The sequence below is a fragment of the Anastrepha ludens genome, chromosome 6 (assembly GCF_028408465.1).
Source record: "Anastrepha ludens isolate Willacy chromosome 6, idAnaLude1.1, whole genome shotgun sequence".
Lineage (NCBI taxonomy): Eukaryota > Metazoa > Arthropoda > Insecta > Diptera > Tephritidae > Anastrepha > Anastrepha ludens.
In genome coordinates, this window is record NC_071502.1 from 55,579,985 (window position 1) to 55,599,645 (window position 19,661).

The 19,661-nt window shown below is 36.6% G+C and overlaps 1 protein-coding gene across 1 annotated transcript; it reads right to left on the minus strand.

Moving 5' to 3' along the window:
• Nucleotides 1–5,617: 5,617 nt before the first annotated feature.
• Nucleotides 5,618–17,763, minus strand: LOC128866639 (protein brown). The gene is made up of 8 exons (XM_054107531.1): nucleotides 16,966–17,763; nucleotides 10,149–10,381; nucleotides 9,891–10,043; nucleotides 9,351–9,784; nucleotides 9,077–9,271; nucleotides 6,556–6,661; nucleotides 5,934–6,492; nucleotides 5,618–5,860 (listed from the first exon to the last, which is right to left on the minus strand). The coding sequence occupies exons 1-8, from the start codon at nucleotides 17,096–17,098 to the stop codon at nucleotides 5,673–5,675; spliced, it is 2,001 nt and encodes a 666-aa protein (XP_053963506.1). The 5' UTR covers nucleotides 17,099–17,763; the 3' UTR covers nucleotides 5,618–5,672.
• Nucleotides 17,764–19,661: the final 1,898 nt, after the last annotated feature.

The window sequence follows — 19,661 nt, forward strand, 5'->3', positions numbered from 1 at the left end:
CTCCCACTCGATAGCTCGGAAAATGTGTTACAGCGCAAGTATTAAATACGAGTATACTTATAAAGGGTGATCAGAGTGGAGGTACTTTTCCGAATAGGGTTTTTTTGACAGGTCACGGGTGACTACTATCAAACTAAATACATATTTTTTTCAGTATTCATTGACTTTTCAAAATGGAAGGACCTACGTCTTCGCAACGTTTACAAATCGTATAACAGTGTTACGAAAATTGAGAATCTGTGAAAAGTGTTCATCGCGCGCTTAGGCCAACTTATAGTACTTAGCGATGAGACCCATTTTTGGCTTCGTGGCTAAGTCAATAAGCAAAATTGGCGTATTTGGGTTGAAGAGCAACCCGAAGCCATTCAAGCACAGCCGTTACATCCATTGAAAGCAACCTTTTGGTGCGGCCTACGCACTGAAGGAATCATCGAGCTACATCTCTTCAAAGACGAGTCGGCCGTCAATGTAACAATGAATGAGGAACGCTATCGTGCCATGATAAACGACTTTTTTGTGCCAGAAATTGAAGCCCGTGATCTCCGCAACATTTGGTTCCCAACAGACGGCGCAACTAGCTATAAAGCTCGTGATACAATAGATTTACTGCGTCTCTCGTCAATTTATCTTTCGTCTCGGACCAGTGGATTGGCTGATATCGGGTGATATCACACCTTTGAATTTTTATTTGTGGGAATATGTAAAGTCTAAATGTTTTGTAGATAAACGATTAAGGCATTGGAAACCAACATTACTAAAGTTATTCACGAGATACCGACCGAAGCTCCCCAGCCCAGCCAGCCAAAATTAAATGTCACGAATGGTTCTACTCAAAAACGATAAAGATTGCCCAATCATTTTGAATTTTCGTTATTTTATTTCAATTTGAAATCCAATACCTTTAAATTTGTGACACTTTATGTCTACCACAACTAAATATATAAGAGCTTTGCAAAGCCCATGCAGAAAAATTAACTAGTTCTGATCATCGAACAGAAATGCTCTGAGGAAGTTGGCATATTTTCGATAATCCGAACTTAATACTAAAATGGAATCTCATATTCAATTCGAGTAACAGTATTTGAGTACCTGCAAGTGGATTCTTTTTCACCAAAACTGGACAGGACCTAGTAAACGTGTTTACGAGGCTCTTGCAACCGAAAATCCTGATACCAACATTAGCCGCAGCTATCGATAATGATGAGGACCTTAAAACCCAGTATCCCTGCGATGAGACTCTGAATAACTTCCTTTTCAAGATAACTATTTTTGATCGGAGATACGTAGCCCATACATTAAACTAGACTCGAAAATCTGGTATACATATGTACATATGGGTCAAAGCTCGCGGATGGTAGGACTAACGCCGGGTGCCGTTCGGCCGAACTATAAAAGATCGATTCCAATGGACGGTTATCCCTAAGCCTTTGAAGCGGAAATCTATTGCATTGAAATATTTGCGCAACTTCTATGTGCATCTGCATTTTGTCAGACAGTCAGGCATTCTTATGTGCACTGCAATCTCACATAATAACATTTAAGCTCGTTGAGGAATGCTTCACTGTGCTCAATACCCTGTTAGCAAAGACCACCCTTTTTTTGGGCTGGGTACCAGGACATGAAAGTTATTATGGCAACGAACAGGTGGACTGTCTTTAGGTGCTACTTCAAAATTTCACGCGCCAGAACCCTTTTGTGGGCTCACAAAAACCCACATAAAGGAAGCAATCAAATAATGTGAAGGGACACTCTGGATAGAGAGTCCAAGACAGAGGGGGACTAAACATTTTAGCCCTTCCCCCGTTTGAACATGGATTAAGAGCGATTACGAACTTTCACTGGATACTAGACGGGATATTGTGGAATAAGATATCATTTAAGGAAACTAGAATTACACCAAGCGTCTGCCGTTTTCGCGTATTTAGTGATGAAACTCCAGAGCATATCTTCTACAAATCTCTCGCTACATGAAGACTCCTACACCTAGATGGTGTGAATCTAAATCCATTAGTGATATGGTACAAAAAGCGTGAGGAGGTACTCAAATTCACAGAAACGTCCAATCAAGCCCAATAGACAGTGCATTATAGGCCAATAATCATAATAACTTCACTTTTGAGGTAGCCTGATGAAATGCATTCGTCTACTCCTGTAGTTGTTATTGTAGCAACCTCGTAAAATTGCATGGTGTCCCACTCCTCATCCGCCCTCCTTTAGCGAGACTAACCTTCAGGCATCTTGGTACTCACTTTTTACCTAAGCCCAAGAGTCTGTCAAGCTTGGATTTTTTTAGTTTCTCTATAACTCCTAATCGTTACCATCCAAAAATCTTCCTTTGCGCTCTTTCACCTGAAATAGTAATAAAAGAAGAACTGCTTAAAAATGCTTTTTTAGAGCTTGTAAGCAATTATAACGTTTCTTGAGAATTTCTTCCATGCTCCTGAAGTTTTTATAAAAGACAAAGACAATGAGTTTCAACAAAAGAAAACCGAAATGCCGCAAATCCGGAAAGAAGCGAACGTCCAGGATTCTTCTATCGAAAGAGCAATATGTCAGTCTCAGTAAGCAAGAATGTATCATTGCATTCATATCTCGGCGGAGCGCGGAATTTTCAATACTTCGGCTGACGGTCTTTCCACCGCTATAAACGCAGCTGACCATCATTATTATATTTTCATATGTGTCTAAATTATGTAAAAAAATTGCAATCGGCATAAAGTAGTTTTACTTTTTAATTTATTTTACAAGTTCGCCTGTTCAGCTAACGTATTTTCCACGTCTACGGCGCAGCTGACTATTTTTTTTATTCTACTAAATGTCAACAATACACAAAAAAAAATTTCAGCCGGTATTAAATGAGTTGTTAAAATTTTTTTTTCGACACGTTTCGCAGTATCCCACGCACGTATCCACCGCTACTGGGCCGGCTGATGGTTGGTTTCGTCATTTATTGGATGACGTCTGCCTTCAGTATTAAAATCAGTCGGCATGAAATGAAGAGGTTAAAATTACCCTTGGCTCCCGGACTATCATGGGTATGATTGCACTAGAGTTTCTATGCAGGAAATTTATTTCAATGCGAATTTTGGAGCTCTACTCTATAATCAATTTGTGGTCTATATTATAATGAAAATGTAGTTATTTTTCTTTTAAACTATTTTTTATAATCCACATACTTATATTTAAATGCGATATTTTCTATATAAAATACAAAATTTCCAGTCGCATTGCATTACAGAGTAGACTCCAGGTTTCCCTGGAGGGTTTTACGCTCATAATTACGTAAATAAGTATATCCGTATGTATGTATAAACACTAGAAATTTATGCAATTTTCGTATTCTAAAACGTTTCATTGTTTCGTTTGTTTTCATTCAGACTCGCAAAGAATCGATAACGTCTGCAAACTTTGTTCACGCTGACTTTTTGGCTTTGTGCAAATTGGCAGCAAGAATACTAACAACAGTGAGCATAAATATGAAATTCACTTTTATACACTTTTTACACATACATGCATAGCTAGCGCATTTATGCAGCGCCACTAAAAACTTAGTTAGTCACACTGTTGCAAGTCAAATACTTATTTGAGTAGTGTTAGAAGTTTTGCTTGCACTGTGAATGAGCACTCGTATGGGTACAAATTGAAAGTTGGTGGGATATCTGTAAGTATGTAACAGTGCAAAGGGGCAAATCGAATTAAATTTTATTATCCATAGCAGCGACGGTTTAAGTTTCCTAAAGTTTTGTGGGAGTGAAATTGGGCGCCCGACGGTGTAGGAGAATCTGAATTATTCAAAAAATGTTACTTCCCCAACTACAGGGTGTCCGGTAGCACTTTGATGGTACTAATGATAAAAAATTATTTCAACATCTATTTCAAAGAAGACATTTATTTCCTCAAATGTTGACCGTTATGTCGTATACAGTCTTGGAATCCATGCCAGCCGTCAACGAAGGGGTTTCGCGTGGGCGGCGTGGCGTCAAAATGCTCAAACCATGTGTGTGTGGAAAGAATGTTCTCTCATTATTGGCAGAAAATAATTGTTCAGCATGCGCCGAAAAGAGGTACCGTCTACAGAAATTGCTTGCCTCCTCGATTTTCAAAAACATATCGGCCCATTATTCCACTGCTTCACAATGTACACCAAACCGTTTTGCTATGAAAAAGCTGAAAAAGTGCAGCAACGTTAAGCGGTACAGCACATTAGCATATGGAAGTAAAAAAAAATGTATGCAACAATTTACGCCTCTTCAGTTTAGTTATGTATTCCCCGTAAAGGTTAGGTTAGAATAGGGTAAATGGTTGAGTTGGACAAAGAATCAAATTCGCCCCTTGAAATACCATTTAGAAGAAAAAAAAAAGAGAAGAACTGAACAGGGGAAAAAGGAAAAGGGAACTTTGGATTAGAGGAGGATAACTACGAAACGGTGACTAATTGCAATCCCATTACCCGCTTCACACTGCTGATGAAATTCACCAGGATATTTGAGCCTGTTATATCCAGATGTCTGAATCATAGCCCGGCGGGAGTAGAACAATTGAGGAAAAAGTGCTGAGATGAATCCCCTTCACACAGTTTCTGCAGAAAAGACTTAAAGCAATCACAAGTCTTACCGCGTGCGCGATTCCCGGTAAAAAAACCCACAAAATTCAACACACATGACCTTGTTAGCCTTAGAAGCTCCCTCAAGCGCCCACGATCTACCCATGGCCAGAAGGATCTCGCGACTTTACACGTTTGGGTACTAATCCAACGCTCGCTGAGTTGACGCGAGACCCATATTTCTAGGAGCAGAGGACAGGTTATCAAGGAAACCCCTCTCATTTAGAGATAAATCCGCCTCGAGGGTTCCCTATTTAGCTAGGACAGCAACTCACCAGAAACCGGGAACCCAAATGAGCCTAAAATCAAAGTATTCGAATGCAAATTAATTTCGAATGCCCCCAACAACGAGCCCACGGCTCTAATTGCCGTTTGGCTCTCACAGTAAATTTTTACTTCCCTTACTGCACTTACAGAAATATGCAACCAATCCAATAGAAATGTTCATAAATTATATATATTTGTGTACTTATATTGTACATATTTGCAATTCCTTACAATAAGCTAAAGAACAACACCTAAAAGTAGTTTTAACGTCACGCTTCTGTGTTTTTTTAGACGACACTAAGAAGTTACCTGCGGACGTAACGCTTGCAAGGACCAGTTTTGCGCGATGGGTTGTTCGAAATAATACTGCCAGTTTTCTTCTATCAGTTCCTTTAGAACGAGTTCCGCTCTTTCTTGCACAGCTTCAATCGACTCAAATCTTGAATAAGGCTTAACAGATAATGCGAATTACCTTGGTGGAGAGCTCATGAATTTTTTATCGACATTGCATAAAATTTCAATATTCATGAAACGATTCGGCGCTCTATTATAGAACTTAACAGTTTTCCAGAGATATAAAAAAACAACTCTCAAGCGAATGAATACTATGGCTTTACTGATTTGTTCGCAGAAGCGAGATGTACTACTGCATTCGAAAGAGAAAGCTGAATACTTAGAAGCTGCCGTTCATGCTTACTTATTCTAAAGCGGCGTCAGTGCCGTTGTTTAAGAGCCACACATCGTATGTTCATTAATTTGCAAAAGCAGTTATTGGTTTATGTATTTTTCTAAAAATATTTTCTTAATAATAACCACTTCTTCTAACATACTTTCTGATAAAACAAAAAGCTATTACATTAAAAGCAATTGCCAATAACAGCAAACCCAAACAATCTACCCAGTAAGTGTAATCAGCCGTTTTGAATGAACCCCGCTTTAAGACTTCCAAACCATTTTCCACACACGGATGTTTTAGATTTTCAGGGCAGCCTGCAAAGGAAAGAAAAAATTAATACACATACAACGCATGTAAATCCAATTAAATCTAGTGAGGCACTCTTACCTATTTCATCCACATTAATCCAAAAATTATACATTAAAGCTTCATTCGAGTAGAAGAACAATGAAAAATACTTAAGAAACGGTATCGAGTCCACATTATAATAAGCGCCTCCAAATATTAGAAACAACAAATCGAATGGCGCTGCACATTCCGATGCCATAGTGTCGGTCTCAAAGAAACTCGAAAGAAAAAGACCATACCCGGTAGCAGCAATAGCCGAAATAGCCAATATTAGACCCATCGACAGGTAAAGCATAAAACCTCTCTGAAAATATACAGCACCATAAACAACCGAGAAGAAAACATAACTTTTGAAGAAAGCCATCGGTATAAAGGACAGCACAACAGCCACATAATAGGCTGATAAACTGTAGGTGCCTTCGCCCACTTCGCGTCGCATAATTGGTAATGCACTAGGGAAGACGAACGTCACACCGTAGGAGAAAGTGAATATCATTTCACTGGATAACATAAATATCGAACCACCTAAGTCTTGTACTGATGTCTGCGTGAGGCCGCTTACACCGGAGTACATAACGGCCAAAGTGACTGAGGTAATCTGTGAAGAAAAAAATTTATCTGCATACATTTTCTAAAAAACTGCAAGAACATTATCAAATACCATGAATAGTCCCAGTGATATAAAGCCGCGTTTAATATTACGGCTATCTTCAGTCATAAAACGTATTAGGAGCAAGTAAACTTGGTAGACCCAACGTATCTTTTTGCTGGAAATATGAAAACAATTAATATAGATTAGCATGAAATCATTAAATGAAAATAATGGTGTATTAAAAATTAAGGCTTAGGCAGTAGCTGCCATAGTTCACTAATATTTTCCAAAGAAAAAAGTTAAGTAAAAAACGTTTCTTAAAAGTTTCATAAAAATTATGTGATACTGGATTACTCTGAAAGGTGAGACATAACGTTTACCAGAAACAATACAAAAGAAAATAAAGATCCCTCTAACCTCAAATTTTCCCCTTCATTGTCCAAAGCCGAGTCTAATTGTATTTTACATTTTAGGTTTCATTTCAAAAAGATACATAATACAATTTTTATAATCTACCATGTGTCTAGAAAAAAGGAGAGACATGGAAGATTCTATTGCGAAAACTAAGAAACTCCAGGTCATGGGTCCAGTTCTGCATGGACGACAATTAGTATTAGATGAGTATGGGTCATATGCTATAGAATTAGTGACTATCAGATCAAGACCAACTTGGACCGCAACTTCGGCGCTTACTCCCTCGGCAGAAGTGACTACAAATTTGATGTCGTAGTTAGCAGTTTACCCCGAAATTTCCATCTTAACAAACGGATCAAAAATTTACACTGGAATAGGATCGGTCATTTCCCCCCATACTACAGCGGCGTTCTACACAGCACCTTCTTTGTAGACACCTAAGGCCTTTGGATTGGTAGTGATTCAATCCAAATGTGTTTCAACATTTTGAAAAACACTAAAAACCGTTTCGAAAAAACAGCACAAGAAAAGGGTCTGCGACAGGACTTGGGAATTCAAATTCAAGCACTCGAGCACTGTTGAGCTTCCTGTTTTCACAAGTTGAAGGGAGGGATCTAGTGAATACATTCACGAATATGAATATACGTATTTTCATAGAAATACTAAAGATGCATTGAACTATAGGTTTAGTGCCCCGCCTAATCATAGAGATGGGAAAAGTGAACGAAATTCAGTCAGTAATAGAGAAACTAACTTATATGTCCTGGACTAGTCAAACTTTCTCTGTTAACGATATGTAGGTATGGTATATGACTGAGAAAATCTTTACCGGATATTGCAATGAAATTCTACACCCACCATTTTCTATAAGATGATCAATTCGTCTTGTATGCCAATGATTTTGATACCCATGGCACCCTCGTCACGTTTGACAGATACTCGTATAATTTTGAAGTAGTTGGAAAAGACTTCGTTCATAAACATCGATAATAACATCAGCCTTGAAAGCCAACGGCAAAAAGTGCTGCTTTGAATTAAATTGGCATTTGAATAGTAGTCATCTCGTTGAACAAAAATTACAATTTATAAGATTCTCATCACGACCGTCCTATTATATGTATGATGAGGCGTCCCTTGGAGTATTGGACAGAAAAAAATCTTCGAAATATTATTTAAGATGCTAGCGACGGCGAATATCGCAAATGATGGAATAATGGGCTGTATTGAGCTTTATAGTGACGTGAACATTTTGCGATGAATAAAGATTCAGCACTATCGCTGCCTTGGTCATGTCATACGAATGGATAAATAAATCTGCAGCTCCAAAAATATTAGATGTGATACTGCCTGGTGCTAATAAGCCTCCGGTAACTGGAGGACCTCCTTTGGCCCTCTTTTGCATTGGAAAGATCGGACGAACAAGGACTTCGCATCACTTGGTTAGCACGAGAAAAAAACGACTCGCGCTTTGTTTAACTAGGCCAAACTTACTAAAGCGGTTATCGCGCCAATCAAATAAGATTTTCCTTTTGATATGACCGATCAACTGCCTTAACAAAGTGAAAGCAGAATACTTTCGTAATAGGAGAATAATAGAACTCATTATAACCAAAGCAATTTCACTTACTTAACATTCTGAATTGTCTTAGGATATATATAATATATTTGGGAATCCAACACATAACTTCCTACAACGGGGGCTTGTAAATTGTAGAAATATTGGATATATTTGCATATAATATATATAATTGGCGCTTACTCCCCTTATTCGTGGTGTACGAGTTGTTTATTTTCCACAAATGGGGGGTATACAGTTTTATGCCGCCTCCAAACGGCAGATGTGTTTTTATGAGGAGCTTTTTCATGGCAGACACACACTCGGAGGTTTGCCATTGTCTGTCGAGGGGCATACACTATTAGAAAAAACTGTTTATATTATTTGGAGTTTCCCGACCGGAGTTTCGAAACTGTGCATTACCGAGTGGTAGCCATGCTCCAACCCATTCGGCTATGGCGGTTACTGATTAAAATCAAATTTTCCAAAATGGAGAAAAGAGTTATCAAAATATTTATAAACCGGCATGTAAATCTTTCTTATAAAGTAATGTCGCATATATGAATTTTTGTATTTACCTACGTACATATATATGTTAGAAATACAAGTTTTCACACTTACAATTTTTTGATGTTATATAAAAAGTCGCCACTGTAGGAGCGCGGCAACAGCCAACTGCCCGAATATCGGCCCCATATTTCATTATCATATTTCGCTTTGATCAATTCGCCATCCTTGCCTTGCGTATGGCTATCGGATATTGTTTTTAAATAGAAATCGGCTGGATTACAATTTTGCGGTAACACGTAACCTAAACTGAAACACGAAAAGCATGTTTTGAATGATAACATTGAAAAGATCAGCTTCCTACCCACACCAACTCAATCACACTCACTTAGTAAAAAACTGAAAAGCACGCTCTGTGCTACCTTGAAAAATAATACGCCCCGCATCCATTAATATAATGTGGGTAAACAGTTCAAAAAGATCCGAGCTGGGCTGGTGTATGGAACAGATGATAGCCTTCTTATGGCGTCCATTAGGGCTATTATTCAGTACACTTAGTGTAGGTATTTCCTTAATAGATTCTAAAATATTCTCATTAGATTGTAGCTCTTCCATTTCAATCGAATTTTGGCTTGTACTTTCCTCACTGCTGATAGGCGGTGTGGAAAACGAATCTTCCCCATATACAGATGTGAGTGAATGCTTGGAAACACGATGACGCGTGCATAAATGGCGTAAAGTTTTAATCACTGTATACGCACTGTAGCTGTCCAAGCCCGTGGTGGGTTCATCGCAGAATATGAATGGTGGGTCGGTGATGAGCTGTAAGTATGTAATTATAAAATAAGTTGCGTTAACTAAATTCTGTCTTTGATGTTGATAAGATAATAACTCAATAGCAGGTACGAGTAAATGGGTGTATGTGTACCTCTTCAGCCAGACTTAATCGCTTGCGTTCACCGCCTGATAGGGATTGTATACGTGTATGTGCTGCATCTCGCAATCCACAAGCGAGTAGTAGGTCATTGACACGCTGACGTTTCTGTGCTTTTGTTGTTTTACGATGCATTTTAAAGTGCGACTGTGGGAGTGCAAAATGTAAATGTGTTAAAAAATAGAAGAACCGAAACAAAACCACACAGCAGCAACAAGTATGTAATACGATTGTACTCGTATTTGTACTCACCATGAAATATAAATGTTCGTAGGCGGTAAAGGTTTTTACATTGATTTCGAATTGTGGCAAAAAACTCGAGATGCGCGTCATTTCATCTCGTCCCATGGCCACGCCGTTCAATACGACTTCGCCGGTTAAATTGCCGCGTAAACGTTGCGATATGGCAGCAAGTAGTGTGGTCTTGCCGGCGCCGCTGCAACCCAATATGGCAACCAAATCGCCAGTTTTCATGTGACCACTAACTGCATAGAAAAATAGAAGCATTGAAATAGTAAATTATATTTAGTATAAATATGAGTGATTTTTTTAATACTATAAGTAAATGTCACCGCAATATATATGGTATATCAGCTCATGGTTCTGAACTAAACTTGCACTTGAAATTTTGTAACCCAATGCACGTATGCACTGGTGACTAAATGCTGAACTAAGTTTGAAAAACATGTATACGGCGATATTAGCGCAGACTTCGACTATGTCTCTTAAATTTCCTATTTTAGTACATTTCATAATAGGTAAGCGTGATCATAGCCCTTTCCGACCGTGTACGCACAATTGTGCGTGTAAGTTTAAATCGTAATATTTCCGAAAATATCTACGCTAGTGCAACTTAACCTGATATACACAATTGTGCGATCTATTTTCTTAATAAAAACACAACGAACAGTTATTGATGTCCCCTATTTTTCGCGAATTTCGCTATTTTGATGTTGCATTTCAATCATTTGCAAAAATGAATCGAAAGAGTAAGTTAGAAAAATTATTTAAATTGTGTAAACCGAGAAATTTATATTTAAAAAATGTGTTATCATAATAATAGCAAAGGAAGTTTTAATTAAAAAATGAAATTAAGTGTATTTTTGTGACGTTAATTAATGTACAGCCAGTTTAGTTTGAAATGACACAATTGTGCGTGTTAGGACTTGTTTAACGAAATATTTGTTTTTTTGTTTTTTCAATCAGAGCAATTGACTGAAGACGAAATATTGGGTGCACTATTAGACTCTGATTTGGAGGACTTTACTAGCGATGATGATCTTCGAGATGCTACTTGTGAGTTACCTGGCGCGCACAGTGAATCTGCAAATGATGAAAGTGATGACAGTGACGAAGGGTGTCAAAGGTACTGAGGAACCACCAAATGAAAACAGCAATCGCCGCGAAATTTGGAGGAAAAGACCATTTCAAATAAATCTGGAAGAGAGTGCTTCCATTTCTGTGGAAGTTAACATAGATGTGGAGTCCCCTAAATACAATTTTTATAAATATTTTAATGACGACTTTTTCAAACGCGTTGCGGAATACACAAACAGATACTATATGTTTTCGAAAGGAAAACCACTGGGGACTACAACTGGTGAAATAAAGAATTTCTTTGGCATAAATATTGCGATGAGCTGCATACGTTATCCAAGATTGCGCATGTACTGGGAGACCAAACCGAGGCTTCCAATTGTTGCTGATACAATGTCCCGTGATCGCTTTTTTTCTTTTGCAAATGCACTTCCATGTTATGGACGAAAATGAAGTGACAGAAGCAGGGAAACAATCAAATGTTTTTTGGAGGATTAATCTATTAATTGAAGCTGTAAGATCGACATGTCGGAGCATTCCTAGAAAGCCAATAGATAATTATTCCATAGATGAGCAAATGACCCCATTTACTGGTCGTGGCCCCGTGAGACAAAGCCTTCCTAACAAACCTAGAGGAGTGGGATTAAAGAACGAAGTATTAACGACATCTGAAGGGCTGGTACTCGATTTTGAAATCTACCAAGGAAAGACGACACCACTTTCCAATACGAACTTAGGCGTAGGTCCAGCCTTCGTTTTACGTTTGGTTGAAACACTTCCAGAAGGTTCAAAAGTGTTTTTTGACCGATACTTTACGTCAATATCACTCCTTCAGGTTTTACTAAACCGTGGTATTTATGCTACAGGAACTATAATGAGGAACAGAATAAAAAACATCCACCTTACCAATGAAAGGCAAATGAAAAGGGGTGATATTGAAGAATTTTGTCATAGCGAGGATAATATTGTCGTGGTCCAGTGGAAGGATTCCAAAGCGGTAATCTTGACATAATCAGCTTATAGTTGCGGGCCCGTTTCCAATGTAAAACGCTGGGAAAAAAAGGAAAAGAGGTATGCTGAAGTACCGGCTCCAAGGATAGTGCGAGAATACAACAAGTCTATGGGAGGGGTAGATATATGTGATCAATTAATGGAGGCATACCGTTCGTTTTTCAAAGCTCGTAAGTTTTCATTCATTTTATTGATCTTGCATGCTGCAACTCTTGGCTATAGTACAGAGGACCTTGCAAAATAAATTCGAAATCTCGAGCGGATTCTCATGACTTACTAAGTTTTAGATTAGCATTAGCTGAGCAACTGATAGCTGTTGCGAAAAGGCCACGTGAATAGTAAATCTCCGATACCGAAGAAGAAGAAACTCCAAGTGTATCTAAAAAATATCGACCATCTGAACAGACATGCATTGATAAGAGGCTTGATAGGTACAATCATATACCAGAGGATCATGATTTGTCATCAGCAAAATGTTGCAGGCGTGTTGGTTGTAAATCCCGCACACGTTTATTTTGTACCAAATGTAAAATTTATTTGTGTTTAAATAAAAGACAAAATTGTTTTGCGAAATATCATACAGAAAAATAATAAAAATGCCTAATAAAAATAAAATAAATTAACATTTCTAGCAACGGGCATTTGTTTTTATTTATAGATTTTTATTTGTATTCAGGCCGAAACGCAACAATTGTGCGTATCCTGGAAATAAAGGATATACATAAGATTCGGCGAAATAAACTGTTTAGCTATTTTCTACACTGACCAAAGTGATAGGGACCAAAAATGCATTCCAATTAGTTGGCTAGATTTGCCATAGGTCGGAAAGGGATAGACAAATCTTTTATTCTGAAACAAACCACTTGGAACCGATAACAAAAGGGACCAACTACGAAGAAATAGTAAAATGTATTTACTCATTCATTTATATTGAATTCTTGCATATCTCTTGATAAGGAATAGTTCAGAAAACGTCAGATTTTCAGAATTTTCCCTATACTTACCCTAACCACTATTAATTCGTACCCCTACAATTCCTTCTCATCTACACCCCGTAGCAAATTTATAAACCCACTATTTTTTTATAAAAATATACTTCATACTACAACAAAAACCACATAACGGAAAGTTCCAAACTTTGTAAAACATTTTTCAAAATTTCAGCAATACTTTTAAATTTTTAACCAGATATAGAATTCTCCCGAGTATGCACTTTTATAGCCCATTGAATTTTAATGCACCAAAGCGGAAGTTTCAAGTAAATACAAAAAAAATCCTGATTTTTGGCAAATCCAGAGATTCCACCGACCCATTAAGTAAGCCGGACAGTGACTTTTTATGGATTATCATTATATCCAATTTCCATGTATTTTTTTTAATTTGAACAATTTAGCAAACGTTCACGCAACGTTCATAATATTATATTTAAAAATATTTTAAAACTCAAAAAATATGATATTTGGCAAAAAAATGTGTTCTATGTTTATGTGCAATCACATAAGAAATGAAAATTATGGCAATAAGGTATGGATAAACCCTATTTATAAAAAATAAAGAAACGTACATTTCTGAGGCTAATAAAGCGATAATACTTCAATCTCATATACATAAAAGGGTGTATAGCGGCCAAGTTGGTAAAGCTACAATACAACTTTAAATCTTGGGTGGAATACCAATATAACCTTAATGTTTAACCAAGCTTTCAAGCTACAAGACAATTTTTACTCGACAATTTTTGCTGGAAAATTACGAGTACAGACCTACTGTTGATCATGGTTCTGCCGAACACCGTGCAATTGTTGTAACACCGAATACGAAGAGAGAGAAAGTTCGGCAACTCTTACAGCGACCAAAATTCGTAAGGCCAAAGAGATGTTAAATGTGATGTTGCCATACCCAGAAATTATTGAAGATCGCATCATAAACCAAAAAACACCAAAGTAAATATCGTTTAGGCAGAAAGGTATATAGCTTAGAGATTATATTCCCGGATTTTATTCGGGATTTCAAGAAATTATTAAAGTGGGTATTGCAAAATATTTCTCTGCATTGTTGTTAAAAAAACATAGACTCTATCAAAACAGCCTCTTTTTCCATAGGCAATATTTAATCTAATGTGGATTCACAAACAATTTTGCAATATAAATGACAACAGTCTGAAGTAGAGCACTAACGGAATATTTAAAAAAATCTTTTGCATGCGCGAAAGTGTCGATGGAACACTAAAAACATACAGCGACCGAGGGAAAAGAAATTCGGTCATTGATGCAATGTTTAAAGCGTTGGAAATTGCAAACGCTTTTATAGCACATAAGAGTATTCGGCAAAAGGTCCATGGAGTTCGCTCACAGTTCCGCAAGGAAGTGAAAACAGCCGGGGCAAGTAAAAATAGCGAATTATGGTGTAGCAGACGTGAAAAAGGTCACAATGTGGTGCTATGAGCTTTTCAAATTTCTACATCCAAACTTAGAGGCAAGGGAGGCGTGGATAATTTTAATGATGAAAACAGGCCACAAATTAAGCTCTTGGCATACATTTTTTCAGCACACAAATGTCTATATCCGTTTTCCCGCCAATGAACTATTTTGTGCGTTAAAAATCTTTAACTGCCGAAATGGTTGGTTCGGTAGCAAAAAATGACCACGCGCATATTATTTTTCGGTACGGTATCGAAGATGACACCATACAACGCACACAACTTTTGACAAACTTATGTAGTGTTGTGGAAAAAAGTGTAAGTTTTTCATTTCCAATTACATAATTCCGACATGGCAACAAAAATCTGTAAGTAAATGAACCTATTATTGTTATTTTCAATGCTAATCGAATTGTATTCTTTGTTATTTAAGGGGACAGAAACCTGTAAAATTTCGAAAAAAAAATTTTTTTTTCATAAAATGCTAATATAATCCTTTAAGAATATGTCAAAAAAAATTTAGAAGGTAATTTTAAGTATTTCTTATATTATAGATCGTCAACCGTGACGACTCTATTCTTTGCGTTCGAGCGCTGGGAGAGGTATAGTTACGTTGTATTCAAACTTTAGACGCGTTTTTCTCAAAACTATATTTTTCGAATTGGCGTACACGATAACTCGAAAAGTTATTGACCGATCTCCCTGAAATTTTGCATACATCTTTTTTATGATATTACTTTGTATGTAAATTTACAAGTTTTCGAAAAATTTTCGAAATGGTAGGAAAATTCGCCCCAAATTCATTTGTTTTTGTTTTTTTTGAAGCATTTTATTTCGCGATTTTTTTTCCATTTTTGTTTAATTCATATAGAAATTATGACATTAATAAACAAAAAAATTTTTGGTTTTTTGTATTCAGGTCACTGACGCCTATGCTACAATGTCCGCCGATTGAGAAGTCCCGCTGCGACATTCCTGAAAGAATTGAGTGTAAATCCGCCATTTTAAATGATTAAAATAAAATAAAAATTGTATAATATTTTAATGTATAAATAAACTGTGTGCCAATTTTGAAAAAAAATTTTTTAACTTCTTCATTTTAAGCAATTTTAATGAAAATCAGGGAAAACGTGGCCGTTTACAGATATCTGTCCCCTTAAAAGGGACTAGCTGACGAAATCGCCATCATTAACCCTAATCCCATGTCGATGGGTCGTTCGTGTCCAGCCAATTCGTGGAGAAATCATGCATTTTTTTGAAACTACTGCACGGTGTATGTTTCATACCATTTGTTTATGATAAAATATTATTAAAATAAAAAATTTTGAAAAAATCTCTTTGGATATGTTTAGTTAAAGCTAAGAAAATTCCGAATGATTTTTTTCTAATTCTCTGTTGGTGTTATATAGTAGAAATAAGCGCCGGACGGGAACGACCATCGACATGGGATTAAGGTGCCAAATGGAACGACATGGGACAAGGGTTAGTATAAGTGCCCATTTACACGATGTCTCCTCTGGAAGGGAAACATTTTGTTCGGTGGTGAAGGACGGCCGCGGAAGAGAGAAGGGAATTTGTCTCCTGTACTGGCGACACGCTTTGTGCTTCTTATTCGTATTTCCAATCTTAAAGCAATTTTTGACAGTTGCTTCATTCGTTTTCTTCTTTCGTGGAAGAAAGTTCTAAGTTATGTGTTGATTTTCAAGCAAACGGAAGATAACAACGAAGACAAACATACGAACGCTGCTTGGGAAATGCACAATTATTTTTGCTAGTAAAGTAGTATAATTTAAAATAGTTATGGGACATGTTTATGTTGATTTCTAATTTTTCCCTGCATTTCTAGATACTCAAGTTAATTTTAAGTTAATTATTTACATATGAAGTATTTTTAATTTAATTTTTTTTATTCAAGTATAAGAATTTATAAATATATTTCAATAAAAAAAACAACAAATTATTTATTATTTAACCAGTTTGCATTTTTCATTCATATATTTAAGAAACTGTTGTCGAACGCTCTCTGCTTTACATGTAAGCGCGTGCTAGAATACATCCGAACCAGACGATGCTAAAGTATTAAATGTCAAAATGTCGCCGAAAACAATTTTGCCCGTGTGTCCGCGAATGAGACATGAAAAGAGAATTTCCAGTGTCTCCATTCCAGATGTCTCCGTGTGTAAATGGGGTGTAAGTGCGTTAGATACAAGCTGAAGCGATCTCATACATGATTCGAAAAAAACAAAATACTCGTAAACGAAAAACTCCGAAATGTGAAGTAATGTCTCGTCCATTACCCCCTCTACCCATGTTACCCGTACTCACCGTCTTTTAGGATGTGCAGCTCCTTAACCTTCCGACATTCCTGCCAAAATGTATAATTATTTTGCTCGCTCGATGGCACATGATAATTGATGTTCTTCCACTCTAAGCACAAACTAGTAGGAATCTCGTACATTTCGGAAAACCAATGCTGCTATCAGGATATGACTTATTGTCTATGTTTTCAATGACACAAAATATTGAACAAACGAGTCCAACTAAATAATAGAGTTTATCCTCCTTTCGGTCAACACTTTATGAGTATTTGTACTATTTGCATTTGCATAAAATTCCATTTACATACATACATGTATGTATGCATATATTAGACAAATAATATTCACTTCGTAATCCGTTGCACTTTCTTATCGTTTAACTCAATTTAAAAGTCTACACAGCACACAAAAGCACGCTACTCGTATCTGAACTCACACCTGCAGCATCGCTGGCATCAATGCTTGATTTTTATACCGTTTTTATGATAAAAATTAGTGTATTTGTCTCTTTTAAATATTATTTAACATATATTACGTGTGTATGTATATTTAAGTAAATATTAACATTATTTAACAAAGAAATGAAGTATTAAAATTGTGATATGTTGTATTAGCTCGCGGGGCTTAAGTTGCTTTTAAGATATTCTTTCATTACAGTGAGCATCAAGCACAGATATCTTTCCAGTGCATTCAAATATTGTATTGTGTGTACTTAAGTATTATATTGAAAATTTAAATTAATGTGCGAGCGAGAACTGAATTGTGACTTTTTGTCGCGAATGTCAGCCAACAACTGATTTGGAAATTTGAATGTGCCTGCCTGAAGAGCACAGAAATGTAGAGTATAAATTAAGTGCCAACAGAATATCGGGCTATAGCAACAGACTAATCCACAAGTTAGTGATGTACGCCTAATTTTTCAGTGCAAGTTTAACTGTGGTGAATTTTTATACTAAGTTTAACTAGAAAACATATTTAAACTAGCACTGAGAAACTGGTCCTTAGTAACGTCACTTACATACACACTTACATATTACTATTATATTGAAGCTTTAAAAGCAAAGGAAATTTATGAACGAATATTAAAGTACAAGTATATTTTCGCCATCAATTAGTACAGTAGAAAGATGAGTTGCTGGATTTAGACGTGGCGTACAAGCCTTGAAGACGATCCACGTAAAGGAAGCCCAAACAAAAATATAGCTACAATACCAGAAATCGTAGAAAAAATACAGGTAATCGTATTGAAAAATCCTTGAGTGACTGAAAGAGATTTAGTAGAAGCCCTAGGCATCTCATTGGGCAGTGTAAGCAATATTTTGACTGAAGTGTTGGGTTTCAGAAAGCTTTGTGCACCATTCGAATGTGAATACGAATTGTTGGATCATCCACCGTATTCACCATATGTGCCCTTAGCGACTTCCATCTGTTGACCTAAGAACTAAAAAAAATAATTCGTGGAAAGCGTTTTTCATCAAATGATGAGGTCATAACAGCTGTGGAAGCATATTTTGCAGCCCTTCCATATTTTCACTTCCGGGGTGGAATTCATAAATTGGAATCTCATTGGAACAGGTGTATTGACGTTCAGGGAGACTATACAGAATAATAAAGTGTATTTCAAACCATTCTTATCAAACCGAAAAACTTATTGACCAATGTAGTATTTAATTATTTATTTTATTTTATATAAGACGTTGAAAAATGATGACACCTTATAATGAAAGCTTAAGCACCCCAGTTTTCCTATGCGCTAGAGGCTTGGACTGTGCAGCATTACAACTTGAATGTTTCTTAATGCAAAATGAGCATACGATTTGGTTACGTGGCATGGTGAACGACATATTTGAAATATCACTTAAAAGATCAATTAAAAAATGGCACTAATACAAAATAATATTTTATCTGTAGTGTGTTCAATGGCCGACACTTCGAGTTAAAAGATCTTTTGTGTGCCACTTGGCACATAGTGGCAACCCTGTCACTATCTTGTAACATAGAGAGTCAATGCCTCTCTGAGTATTTCCAGTACCTACATTGCTGTATAAAATACATAATGGAAAGAATAATGAGATAGCGCCCATGGTGGTACCGTTACTTTGTTCTCAGCGAATTTGACAATGAGTTACGTCGTTTTAGCACCAGTATGGCCAGATTACCATTTTCGTAACTTGATTTAGCATTTTTTTTTTTGTTATTTCGTCTCGGAGTCTTAGTTCTTTCTTGATGACCTTTTTCTAGCCTGTTCTAATTAAAAGTAATGTTTATAATTTTGTAAAGTATACATTTTTTTTAAATTAGTTCAATAATTCACTCAGTTTTATTTAGCTTTACTTTTTTTTAACATCTGGTCGCATTGCCCGCGATTGCAGCTGTTGTTGGTGTTATTCTGCTTTCAGCAGTCAAATCTCTCTCTCGCTACCGCAGTGTTGCCTAACTTTGGATATAAAAATGCACTAAAATGCCCAATTAAAGAAAATGAAACACCAAGTTTTTATTGAATTACTTAAAAAACTTTGTTTGCCTGACAAATTGTCTTTAAAATATGCGACTTTTTTGCTATATTTGAGGTTGTGTAACAAAACAAGGTACTCCTTTTATAAAAATGTCGTTATTGTTTATTCAGTACTTTCTGATATTTTGTTGCTTATTTTAATTATGAGTACACCTCTTGATGCCATATGTCCCACTAAGGATTGAGGA

What these genes read in the sequence shown, in the direction of transcription:
- LOC128866639 (XM_054107531.1), bottom strand. Translation starts at nt 17,098, where the DNA reads ATGTACGAGATTCCTACTAGTTTGTGCTTAGAGTGGAAGAACATCAAT. An exon ending in GCTTTTCAGTTTTTTACTAA is followed by an intron (nt 9,272 to 9,350) that starts GTGAGTGTGATT and finishes TTCGTGTTTCAG; the next exon opens with TTTAGGTTACGTGTTACCGC. An exon ending in GATTAATGTGGATGAAATAG is followed by an intron (nt 5,861 to 5,933) that starts GTAAGAGTGCCT and finishes TTTCCTTTGCAG; the next exon opens with GCTGCCCTGAAAATCTAAAA.